Source organism: Somniosus microcephalus, chromosome 7 (genome assembly GCF_052327205.1).
Source record: "Somniosus microcephalus isolate GS21.2 chromosome 7, FLI_Smic_1.0, whole genome shotgun sequence".
NCBI classification, from domain to species: Eukaryota; Metazoa; Chordata; class Chondrichthyes; order Squaliformes; family Somniosidae; genus Somniosus; species Somniosus microcephalus.
The window spans coordinates 123,250,052-123,264,269 of NC_140993.1; the positions used below are offsets into that span (position 1 = coordinate 123,250,052).

A 14,218-nucleotide genomic window follows, 5' to 3' on the forward strand; every position below is an offset into this window, starting at 1 on the left:
GTAAAGATCAACGAGTTACTTCAACAAAGGAGGAAAACACTGCAGATGGAGAAGGAATCAACTGAGCTCCTGGCAAGGCCTTTACAAAACCAAGAATCTGTCCTCACGCTGGATCAATGGAACAGCTTGTCAAGCTTCAGCCAGTTTCAAATGACGTCTCCTTGACTCGTATGAATAACTCACCTCTACGGAATGTATATCTGCAAATTGAACATTCTTAGTACATGTTGTTTTGCTAATTGCATGACAATGTACCTATCATCCTTTCAAGTTGTGTTCAACTTAAAATAAGGCCCAACTTTGTCCTGGGATGACTTAAAAGGAATTTTCATGTAGCACATGATTGGGCTCTTGTGAATCTCGTGAAGTTAATGTGCTATTGTAACCTTATTAGTAACATTGACCAATCTCTGTCTTGATGCTTGAGTTCATTTTTTGGTCAAGAGGCGGGTGTGAAGGAATAAGCCATATAACCTATTCAGAAAAAGACACCATTCTATGAAAGAATTCAAACTGGGTCTGGAAATCTCGAAACCTAACTATGAAAAAGCTGTGAAAGCATTCTGGCTATAGAGATAAGATAGTTGTAGATACTGAATCAATAACCTTATTGAAACAGAAGGTTAAAGGCTCCTGACAGTCTGAACCTTTCGGAATCAAACAATGGTTCACCCTGTACAAGATGTTCTAATTTACACTTTGTAAAGAAGCACAAACATCTGCCTTCGTAAAAATGACATCAAGTAAAACACACCTGCCGTTGCACCATTTTTTATGGTAAACTTAGAACACCTAGAGAAGGGACATAATTCTATAATGCTGCCAGCTGAGGTGACTGTAAGAATTGCAGGGGTCAGCAGAAAAATGACCAGAGATAATTAGCTTGCATCAGCAGAAAACCTTAAAGGAAATACCACTGGAAAAGGGTATAAATATTGAACTCTCAAATGGGATAGTAGGCTCGCTTTAAAGGGGCAAAGCGATTCTCGGCTTCAGAGGCGGTTCTGTAAGTCTCCAACTCTTTGTACCTCAAGGATCAAAGGTATTTGATTTTGGTGGATATCCTGTAGAAAACTAAGAACTGTAAAACTGTAGCGAAGTTAAGATTTGAGAATAAGGTGCTCTGATAATAGAATTATAAGCATTCTCTTTTTGGAACTGTTAATGTTGCGATTGACTCACCAACTGTAAATTATATGTCGGTTCTTTAATAAATCTATATATTTTTAGTATTGCCTCACAAGACTTCTGTATCAAACTCGCAAACTCAATCTCTATACACTCTTTGGTGAGGAGTTGCAGAATTCTGGGGGAGTTTTCGGACCCTCATAATATCCGCAACGTTACAGTCTAGCTAAACTTATTAAAAGTGCTATCTGGAGGACATTAACATTTTTAGGTTGTTCCTTTCCTTTAGGGAGAGATAGTCCAGGCCTTTAGACCCAATTAAGTGTCTTTAGGATTCGGCTACCTCAAACTTTAGTTGAAAGTGAACGTCTGAGGAATATGCCTGATCCGGGGTAGCCTTAAAGGGGCTAGGACTAGTAATTATCCCTTCAAAATATCCCTCCATAAATAAGGAGACCAAAACTATACGCAGTAATCTAGGTGTGGTCTCACCAACGCCTTGTACAGTTGTAGCAAGACTTCCCTACTTTTATACTCCATCCCGTTTAAAATAAAGCCAACATTCCATTTGCCTTCCTAATTACTTGCTGTAACTGCAAGCTAACTTTTTATGTTTCATGTACGAGGACACCCAGATCCCTCTGTACTGCCGCATTCTGTAGTCTCTCTCCATTTAAATAATATTTTGCTATTCTTGCTACAAAAGTGGATAACCTCACATTTTCCCACATTATACTCAATCTGCTAAATTTTTGCCCACTCACTTAACCTATTTATATCCCTTTGCAAAATAACAACAGAAAATGCTGGAAAAACTCAGCAAGTCAGGCAACATCCGTGGAGAGAAATTTGAGTTGACGTTTCGGGTTTGACCCTTTGAAGAAGGGTCAAACCCGAAACGTCAACTCAAATTTCTCTCCACGGATGTTGCCTGACTTGCTGAGTTTTTCCAGCATTTTCTGTTGTTATTTCGGATTTCCAACATCTGCAGTATTTTGCTATATCCCTTTGCAGATTCTTTGGGCTCGATTTTGCCAATGTGGGTGGGCTGGGGCGTGTCAGGTGGGAATCATGTCAGGACCCCGACTCCGAAGTGAAATGTTGAAAAATTGCGATTTTCCCCTAATTAGGTAATTGATTTCCTGTGTGTGGGAACCCCTGGCCCAATGAGTTTTTCATCCAGAAAGTCGCCTCCGATTATATCATCAGTGCTGCTGGATTTAAGGCCTGCAAGCAGCCTTGCTTCTTCTGGAGACTGGAAACGCTTTGGAAATTGTATGAAGGACTTCATTAACTGACCATGTCCACCAGCAAGCAAAAGTGTGCACCTCGCTTTGATGAGCCCTCCGTCCAAGCTCTGGTGCAGGGAGAAGATCAAATAAGAGGTGCTCTTCCCTTCCTCAGGGAGAAAAAAGCCACCCCAGCAGACTAAAGCTGTGTGGCTGCAAGTGGCCGAGGAGGTCAACTCCATATCAATGAGCCGCAGAACCTGGCTCAATGCAGGAAGAGGTTTCATGACCTTCTCCACACAGGAAAAGTGAGTGTGACTTTCCCATCACCCTCAATCTGATCCTCATCGCCTCTCCTCACCAGCACTTTGCTTTGCCAACCTCTTCCTCCACATCCCACTTGACACTTACATCCCTACACCCTTACCCATGCCCTCTCTCTCTATGGTCACATTCACTTAACAATTCGACCATGTAGCCCTCACACTCTCTATCACTGTGATGCAACAAAAACAACAACTTACAACACACAGGGAGGGCCCTATGTCTCCTTCTAAGCATCTATGCTATGGATTCTCTGCATTCACTCCTTCATTCTCACTCAAACTCCACTTGTGTCCCTCATTGCAGGAAAAGAGAGCCCACAATAAGAGAGAAAGAATGAGGACAGTAGGAGGGCAACCCTCAGTAGCCCAGCTCACCCCCTGGGAGGAGGCGGATCTGGAAATCGCCAGGATCGAGGAGGATTCCCAAGTGGGGGACAGACAGGCAGGTGCATCACAGCAAGCTGGTGACAGAATAGTTTGGCATCTCTCTCATTGACATTGCATGGGTCATTGATAATGATGCTCTTAACAGATTGACTTATGATCATCTGCACTATTCAATGTGCATGTAACCTTGACCTCACATCTCTAACGCTTTCTGTAATGTATATACCTTTAAGGGGGGAACTATCTTTTACAGCTCATGTATACTGCAGTACCGGCAGTGACCACACCTGTATATAGCACTGAGTAGTAATCTGTACGGTTCAGTTCCAGTGTGAGCCACGTTGAGTAAACACCTGTTGTACCGTTCTCCTGCAGTCTGTGTCTTATTATACACGGACACAACATTGGCGACAAGGCAAGTTCGAACCTACCTGCAACTCTGCATCACCTCCCGGGGATTCATTCCTGGAGATCAGTGGATTGGAGGTCAAGGCCAGAGACTCGGGCGTCGACCACGGGCAACCGCCCAGTCATCCAGCAGAGACTCGAGAATTGCAGGGGAGGCTGTCGAGAGCCAGGCTTGGCTTTCCAGTCGAGGTGGTCCAGCGAAACGGGCTGGCAACAGGTAGTGCACAGACCAGTCCCGGACAGCGGCAGGCTACAGCCCGACCGAGCGGCACAGCAACGGGCCGAGCAGCGTCGATGGGGGAGAGAGAGAGAGGGCAGAGTGCACAGGGCGCAGCCGGTGTCCAGGGGCCGAGCAGCGTCGAAGAAAGGGAGAGATGCACAGAAACCCGCAAGGCGCTGCCATTGCCACGAGGACCGCCGAGACCGGCATTGGCAGCAGCGCAGGAGAAACGCGTGAAACCTACAGGGCGCGGCCATTGCCACGAGAACCGCCGGGAGCGGCGTTGGCAGCAGCGGTGGAGGAAGGAAAGCGCGGGAGACACCATTTTAAGCCATTGGGAGACGCCATTTTAAACCACCACACCCAAAATGCCGAAGAGTGGCAGTATCACCGCATTTGACAATGAAGTCGAAGGTTGGACTACATATGTCGAACGAATAGAGGTATACTGCAAGGCAAATGAGGTGTCAGATGACAAGAAAGCGTCGGTATTGTTAAATTTAATGGGTGCAAAGACATATGGTTTATTACGAAAACTAGTAACCCCAATGAAGCCAATGGAAAAGAGTTTTGAAGACATAGTAACGATACTATAGGAACATTTAAACCCCACACCGCTGCTGATAGCAGAAAGATTCAAGTTTCACAAATGGAACCAGCATAAGGATGAAAGCAATGCTGATTATTTAACAGAACTGCGCAAACTATTGAAACACTGCCAGTTTGGAGCGGGACTGGCAGATACCTTAAGGGACAAGTTTGTGTGTGGGCTCCAAAGTGAAGGAACCCAGAAACGGCTTTTATCTGAAAAGGACATTACGCTGGAAAAGGCTTTCAGCATTGCGGTAGCATATGAAGCAGCAGCACGGGGCGCTGCAGAGATACAACAGAGACCGCAAGAATATGGCACAAACGAAATGTCATATGGAACAGAGAAGTGCTATCGCTGCGGCAGAACAACACACGACCAGAATGATTGCTGGTTCAAAGACAAAGTGTGCAGACAGTGTGGAAAAGTAGGACAAATAGCATGAGTCTGCAGGTCGGGAAAGAAAACCAGCAATAAGAAACCTACCAAAGAAAAGTACAAGAAGGTACATAAGATGACGGAGAATAGTTCAGATTAACAAAAGAGTGATAACGACTCCAAAAGCAGGGAACTGAGTTGTCTGAAACTAAATAATGTGATCACAACGGAGGATCACCGAACCATTTGTGTCACTCTCAAGATAGCAGGAGTCCAGGTAAAGATGGAATTGGACACAGGATCAGCCCTAACAGTCATAAACCGACGGGACTACGAGCGGCTATTCTCACACATACCCTTGAGAGACACAAAAATTATTTTGAAGACGTACACGGGGCAAAAAGTCTACCCCAAATGTAAAATAAGGGTGACCGTTATATATAACGGTAAGGAAACACCAAAACTAGACCTGTATGTATTGCAAGATGGAGGACCACCATTACTGGGACGTGAATGGATCCGGAAAATACAACTGGATTGGCATTCGATACAGACACTGACTGGCTGACAAAAAGGATGACGACGTCACACCTGGGCGACTGTCAAAAATCCTAACTGACGTGAAAGAAGTGTTCCAGCAAGGACTCGGAACACTAAAAGGCATGACAGCAACAATTAAAATTGAAGAAACCGCAAGCCCAAAATTTTTTAAGGCCAGACTGGTACTTTAAGCGATCCGCCCAGCCGTCGAAGCAGAGCTGGAGAGTCTGGTACGTTCAGGTGTCCTGTCCAAGGTAGACTGGAGCGAGTGGGCTACACCCATCATCCCTGTGATGAAAAAGTCGTTGACCAGCACGCCTGGGGAACCAAGGAAGGTTCGCATCTGTGGGGACTTTAAGGTAACAGTGAACCCGGTCCTTCACACCGTACAATATCCACTTCTGCGGATTGAAGATATTTTCGCCTCGCTATCTGGAGGGAAACGCTTCACTAAGATTGATCTGGCCCAGGCGTATCTGCAAATGGAGGTAGAAGAAGCATCAAAAAAATACCTCACAATCAACACCCATAAAGGTCTCTACCAATACAACCGGCTGATATTCGGGGTAGCATCAGCTCCGGCTATTTGGCAGATGGCAATGGAACAAGTCTTGCAAGGGATCCCAGGGACCCAGTGTTATTTGGACGACATCCTGGTCACGGGCGAAAATGACAGTGATCACCTTGCCAACCTGGAGCAGGTGCTCACTAGATTGCAGGAATATGGGCTCCGAGCTAACCGCCCCAAATGCGAGTTTTTTAGAAAACAGATCTCGTATTGTGGCCACGTTATCGATAAAGAGGGGTTACATAAGTCCCCAGAGAAGATTGAGGCAGTAGTCAAGGCTCCAGCACCGGAAAATGTGTCACAACTGAGGTCGTTCTTCGGGCTGGTAAACTACTACCATAAGTTCTTGCCAAATTTGTCTACAATACTACACCCACTGAACACCCTACTGCAAACTGGGGTGCCATGGAAGTGGGGTGACGAATGTAGATGAGTTTTCCAGAAGAGCAAAACACTAATCACATCGAAAGAGATATTGGCCCATTACAACCCAGCATTACCAATTCGGTTGGCATGTGATGCGTCACCCTACGGCATTGGAGCGGTGCTGTCGCACAAATTCTCGGACGGCTCAGAGATGCCAATAGCCTTTGCGTCACGATCACTAACCTCAGCCGAGCGTAACTACGCCCAGATTGACAGGGAGGCCCTCAGCCTAGTGTGGGTAGTGAAAAGGTTCAATCACTATCTGCACGGGCAGAAATTCACCTTGCTGACTGATCACCAGCCTGTTGTCTCCATTTTTAATCCGAAGAAGGGCGTTCCGGTGATGACTGCGCAACGACTACAAAGATGGTCACTTTTTCTAGGGGCGCACCACTATGAGATTGAATATAAGGGCACGAAACAGCATGGAAATGCTGATGGGCTATCACGCCTGCCACTGCCTACTGCGGAGGAAGCACCAGCAGTGGATCCTGTCAAAATATTTAATTCGACTATAGTTGAATACCTACCGGTAACTAACGCTTGTATCGAAAAGGAAACCCGAAATGACCCGACACTGTCTCGGGTATATGATTTGACGGTGAAGGGATGGCCAGCACATGGCGACTCACTGTTGCCAGCATTCTCGACAAGGAGAGAACAGCTGTCAGTGTGCCGGGGGACTTTGTTGTGTGGATCCCGAGTGGTAATTCCACCCAAGTTAAGGGATAGAGTGCTCAATGAGCTTCATGAGGGTCATCTGGGAGGGGTAAAAATGAAAAGCCTAGCCAGGGCTTATGTGTGGTGGCCGGGAATCGATAAATAAATCGAGGACCTGACCAAGAGCTGCTCAGGATGCCAGAAAGTCCAAAATGCACCACCACAGGCCCCTCTACACCCATGGGAGTGGCCCTCAGCTCCATGGCAACGGGTGCATATTGATTTTGCTGGTCCATTCATGGACTCAATGTTTTTAATAGCCGTGGATGCGCACTCGAAATGGCCTGAGATCATCAAAATGTCCTCCACCACCACGGAGAAAACTATTGCAGTCCTACGGACCATTTTTGCCAGGAATGGCTTGCCAGAACAGATTTACTCTGACAACGGACCACAGTTTGTGTCCGAAGAGTTCTGGAGGTTCTTGAAAAAGAATGGGGTAAGGCATTACACATCCGCCCCGTATCATCCAGCCACAAATGGATTGGCTGAGAGGTTTGTACAAACCTTTAAGAAGGCAATAAAGGCTATGTACAATGACAACATTCCACTGCAGCACAAGGTGGACAATTTCCTGTTCGCCTACTGGTATGCGACACATGCAGTCACCAACCAGGCCCCAGCCATGATGTTCTTTAACCGAAGGTTAAGATCTCGCCTGGATTTGCTCAGACCAAACGTACGAAGAGATGTTGAGAGTAAGCAATTCCAGCACATCCATGAGAAGCCAACAAGGAGCTTCAATGTAGGGCAACCAGTCTTGGCCCGCGACTACCGAACAGAAAAATGGCAGCCAGGAACGATATGCACACGGCAGGGCCCACTAATGTACACAGTGGACGTTGGGGAGAGCATTGTGAGACGCCATGCTGACCAGATCCTAGAGTCACAGGAACAAGTCAACCCCATGCCTCGCCCATACGTACCTGGTGATGAACCCAACGTACAGGTCGCATCTACCCCAGAAACAGTAGCATCGGAAGCTGATGAACCAACCGACGACAGGGGGCCAGAATCGCCTCCGCACCAAGAGCAAAACACTCGGGAAAGGTGCTATCCAGAAAGGATCAGGAAGCCTCCACAAAGGCTGAATATATAAATAGACTATTTTCAGCTAATGTTGCATGTTAAAAGTGTTAATTGTAATTAGTTTGATATTTAATTGTTAAATGAGTGTTATGGTACTGTTAATCTAAAAGGGGAGGAATTGTAATGTATATACCTTTAAGGGGGGAACTATCTTTTACAGCTCATGTATACTGCAGTACCGGCAGTGACCACACCTGTATATAGCACTGAGTAGTAATCTGTACAGATCAGTTCCAGTGTGAGCCACGTTGAGTAAACACCTATTGTACCATTTTCCTGCAGTCTGTGTCTTATTATACACAGACACAACACTTTCCTATACTCCCCCACAGGACCATCGAAAGCCCCCGTCCCCACTGTCCAGGAGGAAGAGCCTGAGCTTGCAGACTCCTCAGAGGAAGCTGCAACCTCTGAGGGTGCAGCGTCAGCAGAATTCAGCACACTCAGACACTCACACCTCGGTGGGACCTTCGCGAGATAGAGTAGTGTTGGCACCTGGTGTATCACAGCTCACAAGTGAGCATCAGCAGATGGTGGAGACAGGGTCAGCAGTGGAGAGTCCTCGTCGGAGGGCGCAGGACTCTGCCAGCTCAGCTCAGCTGCATGTCGACCCTCTGCCTCTGGGTCCATCCAGAAGGAGAGTGGTGCTGGAATTCCAGGAACAGGTGCAGGAGTCTCTGGTGGGTTTTGTTTCTAGGGTCATTGCGAGTGTGGAGCAAATGGAAGAGTCCATCGCAAACATGAGCAGAGCCTTTGTGGAGGCATTGGCACATGAGCGCATCACCGCAGAAAGGATGGCAACCTCCGTGGAAAGGATAGCTAACTCTGTGGTAAGGCTGGCTACCATAGAGGAGAGGATGGCTATGGTAGAGGAGAGGATGGCTATGATAGAGGAGAGGTTGGCTACAGCCATGGAGGAGCTTAGTCGCCAGAGTATGGAAAACATGGTAATTGTTCAGAATAGAATGACATCTCTTGAGGAGTGATGGTCAGCTATTGAGAATACAAACCAGACCTTCATGGCAGTTCTCTGGAGTAGGATTTCCAGTGCCGAAACGGGTCCTCATTGCCCCCCTGAAGTGCAGCAAGGTGCTGTCAAGCCACTTGCTAGCTCTGAAGTGGGGCTGACCCATGAGAGGGATGTTGGTGGCAGACAACAAGGAAGTGAGGGCTCCTCTCCAAGCGCTCACACGACCAAGCCCCACCAGAGTGCTCACCCAACTGAGATGGGCATCTCAGCCCCTGCACAGCTGCAGGAGCAACAGACTGTTGGCGAGCCCACACAAGTTCGCCACCCCAGAGGACGTCCGCCAAAGGCATCGAGACAGGAGCAGCAAGAATGTGAGCAAGGGGCCTCCACATCTGCTGATGCCACAGGGGAAGCACCACGTAGGAGCATGTGTAAGAGGAAGATAAAGCACAAGTACTCACATGGATAGTCACTTGGGTGTTGTGATGTTTTGTATTTGGACCAGCCATCATTGTCATTGTATTATAAACAGATTTGATGGCAAACTGTTGAAGTTGTGGCCTGTGTCACTTCGCAAATGGGACTTTCACATTGAGGGCCTAGGGCGCCTTGCAATTGTCAGTATGGTGGTCAGAGTGATAGGAATCCGTAGGTTCTTGTCCATTGTCGATGCTCTGGTAAGAAGGTGCGAGTCAAAAGTGTTTGATTGTGCAGGCTAACCAAATCTGGCCAAGTTGAGTGCATCCCTTGCATCCTGGGCAGCAATGTTGTCGCGCGCTGGCGCCTTCTGGCCTGTGCAGCTTCAGGTGGATGACTAGCAGCTTGGCGCTCCTATTGATACTGCTGTTGTTCATGGTTCTTCTGCTGCTGCAGCTGGTCTTCGTCCAAATCTGATGACCAGGAGGAAAGGAATTAAATGGTCGCCATGCATCTGGCATATGCCTCAGTTGAGGAAGCGCTCAGTCAAGGTGGGGAGAGGGGTTTCCCAGGAGGTCACACTGGAGATGGGTGTCAGGCTCCAAACTTCCACAACAATGAGTAGGTCTGCTAAAAGATCCCCCAGACCTGAGACAACAAAGTTCTGCCACCTGCAAATGATCATCGGTAAAAACTCCTTTGTAATGGTGGAGCTGCAGCTGTTAGTAAGCAATCCAATTGTGAGGCCACCAGGGTTACCTGCTGTGTTCCAGAGGAGGTGTGTAGGATGGGGGAAATGTCTAAAAATCAGAAAGGCCTCTCAAAATGGGATAATAGAGGCAATTAAGTGGTTGTTAAGAGCGTTAAGGGCCTATCCCGCCTCTTGGAGGCGGGATGGAAATGGGGTCAGAAAACACACTTGTGGGAAAATCGCTCGGAGGCGGGATGGAGGCGGGATCAGGTCCCCTGCCATTTTTTGCGATTTTACCACCTCACACGCCGCCAAACCCGCCTCCTCATGCTTGGCAAAATCGAGCCCTTTGTGTCCTCCTCATAACCTGCTTTCCCACCTATCTTTGTATCGTCACCAAATTTGGCTACAGTACACTTGGTCCCTTCTTCCAAGTCATTAATATAGATTGTAAATAGTTAAGGCACCCCACTAGTTACAGTTTGCCAACCTGAAAATGACCCATTTATCCCGACTTTCTGTTTTCTGTTAGTTAGCCAATCCTCTATCCATGCTAATATTTTACCCCCAACCCTGTGAGCTCTTACCTTGTGCAGTGACCTTTTATGTGGCACCTTATCAAATGCCTTTTGGAAATCCAAATACACTACATCTACTGGTTCCCCTTGATCTACCCTGCTCGTTACATCCTCAAAGAACTCTATGTTTCTATGTTTCTAATAAATTTGTCAAACATGATTTCCCTTTCATAAAACCATGTAGACTCTGCTTGATTTTATTATGATTTTCTAAATGTCCTGCTATTACTTCCTTAATAATGTATTCCAACATTTTCCCAATCACAGATGTTAGGCTAACTGGCCTATAGTTTCGTGCTTTCTGTCTCCCTCCTTTCTTGAATATGGGTGTTACATTTACGGTTTTCCAATCCGCTGGGACCTTTTCAGAGTCTAGGGAATTTTGGAAGATTACAACCAATGCATCTACTATCTCTGCAGCCACTTCTTTTAAGACCCTAAGATGCAGGCCGTCAGGTTCAGGGGACTTGTTAGCCTTTAGTCCCATTATTTTGCCAAGTACTTTTTCTCTACTGATAATGATTGTTTTAAGTTCCTCCGTCCCTTTTGCCCTTGATTTTCCACTATTATTGGGATGCTTTTAGTGTCTTCTACCATGAAGACAGATACAAAATATTTGTTCAAAGCCTCTGCCATGTCCTTGTTTCCCATTATTAATTCCTCATCCCCATTCCCCAGTCTCATCCTCTAAGGGAGCAATGGTTACTTTAGCTACTCTCTTTCTTTTTATATACTTGTAGAAGCTCTTACTGTTTGTTTTTATATTTCTTGCTGTTTACTCTCATAATCTATTTTCTCCCTCTTTATTTATTTTTTAGTCATCCTTTGCAAGTTTCTAAAAATGTCCCAATCTTCTGGCCTACCACTAATCTTCACAACATTGTATGCCTTTTCTTTCAATTTGATACCTTCCTTAACTTCCTTAGTAAGCCACGGATGGTTCATCCTTCTCATAGAGTCTTTCTTTCTCGGAATATATCTTTGTTGAGAGTTATGAAATATTTCCTTAAAAGTTTGCCACTGCTTATCTACAGCTTTAGCTTTTAATCTATTTTCCCAGTCTACTTTAGCCAACTCTGTCCTCATACCCTTGTAATTACCTTTATTTAAGTTTAAGACACTAGTTGGAGACCCAAGTTTCTCACCCTCAAACTGAATGTGAAATTCTATCATGTTATGATCACTCTTCCCTAGAAGATCCTTTACTATGAAATCATTAATTAATCCTGTATCATTACACATTACCAGATCTAAAATCGCCTGTTTTCTGGTTGGTTCCACAATGTATTGTTCTAAGAAACTGTCCTGAATACACTCTATGAACTCGTCCTCAAGGCTACCTTTGCCAATTTGATTTGTCCAATCTATATGAAGATTAAAATCACCCACGATTATTGCAGTACCTTTCTTACAAGCTCCCATTATTTCTTGATTTATACTCTGTCCCACAGTGTTGCTCCTGTTAGGGGCTCTATAGACTACTCCTACCAGTGACTTATTTCCCTTATTATTTCTTATCTCCACCCAAACTGATTCTACATCTTGATCTTCCGAGCCAAGATAATTGCTAACTACTGTACTGATCTCATCCTTTATTAACAGAGCTATGCTACCTCTTTTTCCTTTCTGCCTATCCTTCCAAAATGTCAAATACCCCTGAATATTCAGTTCCCAGCCTTGGTCACCTTGTAGCCACGTCTCTGTAATGGCTATCAGATCATACCCATTTATTCTTATTTGTGCCATCAATTCATCTATCTTGTGCAGAATGCTGTGTGCATTCAGATAAAGAGCCTTTAAGTTTGTCTTTTTACCATTTTTCCCTACTTTGACCCTATTTGCTGGTGCACTCTTATGCTTGTACGTTCTGTCCCTTCCTGTCACACTCTGGTTATCATAACCCCAATCGCTACCCTGCACTATTGCCTTGTCCTTTCTCTTTAACATTCTAAGATTCCCCTCACCTGAAGCCTCCCCCACACAATTTAGCTTAAAGCCCTATCTACAGCCCTAGTTATTCAATTTGCCAGGACACTGGTCCCAACATGGTTTAAGTGAAGTCCGTTCCAACGGAACAGCTCCCTCTTTCCCCAGTACTGGTGCCACTGCCCCATGAATCAAAACCCATTTCTCCAACGCCAATTATTGAGCCATGCATTCAACTCTCTGATCTTATTTACTCTATGCCAATTTGCTCGTGGCTGAGGTAGTAATCCAGAGAATATTACTTTTGTGGTTCTGCTTTTTAATTTAGCCCTTAGCTGCTCATATTCCTTCAGCAGAACCTCTTTCTTAGTCCTACCTATGTCGTTGGTACCTACATGGACCACGACAACTGGATCCTTCCCCTTCCACTCCAGGTTCCTCTCCAGCAGGCAACACAGCCTTCGGGACTCACACTCTCAGCTGCAGAGAACAGTATCTATCCCCAGCATCTGTGGAGAGGGAAACAGAGTTAACGTTTCAGGCCGATGACCTTTCGTCAGAACTGGAAAAAGTTAGAGATGTAACAAGTTTTAAGAGAGCAGCTGTTGGTAATAATTCTGCTATTCCCATTTACACCTCCTTTTGATCCATCTTTAGTTTCTTTACTTATCCCATTACCATCTCCTTTTGCCTTGCACCATCATCCCTTTTGTCATTTAATCTCTCCTGCCTTCCAGCTTATCACAGACCTTCACTTTTGTTCTTTCCTCCCCTCCCCCTTAACCTGCCTCTGTACTTGTTTAAAACCTGTTACATTTCTAACTTTTTCCAGTTGTGACGAAGGGTCATCGACTTGAAATGTTATCTCTGTGGGCTCGATTTTAATAGCCCTGAGGAGGTGGGTTTGGAGGCGGGTCTGTTGGGAAAATCAGGAAAAATGGCTTCAGACACCCAACCCACTTCCATCCTGCCCCCACCCGATTTTCCTGAGTGTCTGTTTATCCGCTCCCAAACTGATCCATCTCCAACCAGTGGGACAGGTAGTTAAGGCAGTTAACAGTCTGTTAACTGCCTTGCTAATCCTATTTTCATAGTGGTTTCCCATTTTCCTGCTTCTGGCTCCTGTTTCCCAACTTGTCAGAAACAGGCCAAGTTCAAGGAGACGAGTTGCTGGAGGACATGATTTGTATGCATTGGTGGAGCACTTTAAAAGTGCCCCTGAAACATGGCTGACATTCAAATGCAACAACTTTGCTGTTGTAGGTATGGGATAAGACGTTGCACATCTACTGACCTTCTGACTGTTAAAGTTGACACCATCTGTAGTGTGTCATGAATGGAATAATTTCAGGCCACTTCGAGTGTGCGCTTGCAAGATTGTTACCTCAAATGAAATCTATAGCAAGGGGATGGGAAACATTTATGTCCTCTCATCCTGGTCCTCATAATCGGGGGAGTAGCAGCCGCGTGGCTCAGCACAGATCTCCCTGGGAAGAGGAGGAGGAGGATGAGGGGAGCCTTGCATTCCCTGTTGTGACCAATGCAGCATCCCTCCAGTTCACTGCTGCCCATCAAGCAGGGTATGCACACTGCCATGCCACATTACCATAAGCTTACTCTTCAACCAT

At 45.9% G+C, this 14,218-nt stretch overlaps 2 protein-coding genes across 2 annotated transcripts in view; both read right to left on the bottom strand.

Moving 5' to 3' along the window:
- Nucleotides 1–14,218, bottom strand: part of LOC147114870 (peroxidasin homolog) — a 1,146,739-nt gene that overhangs the window by 264,911 nt on the left and 867,610 nt on the right. The gene's annotated exons all lie outside the window — the stretch shown is intronic.
- On the bottom strand, nucleotides 10,756–13,103 carry LOC147114871 (uncharacterized). The gene has a single exon (XM_085992115.1). It carries the CDS (start codon nucleotides 12,609–12,611, stop codon nucleotides 11,472–11,474), a length of 1,140 nt encoding a protein of 379 aa, XP_085848241.1. The 5' UTR covers nucleotides 12,612–13,103; the 3' UTR covers nucleotides 10,756–11,471.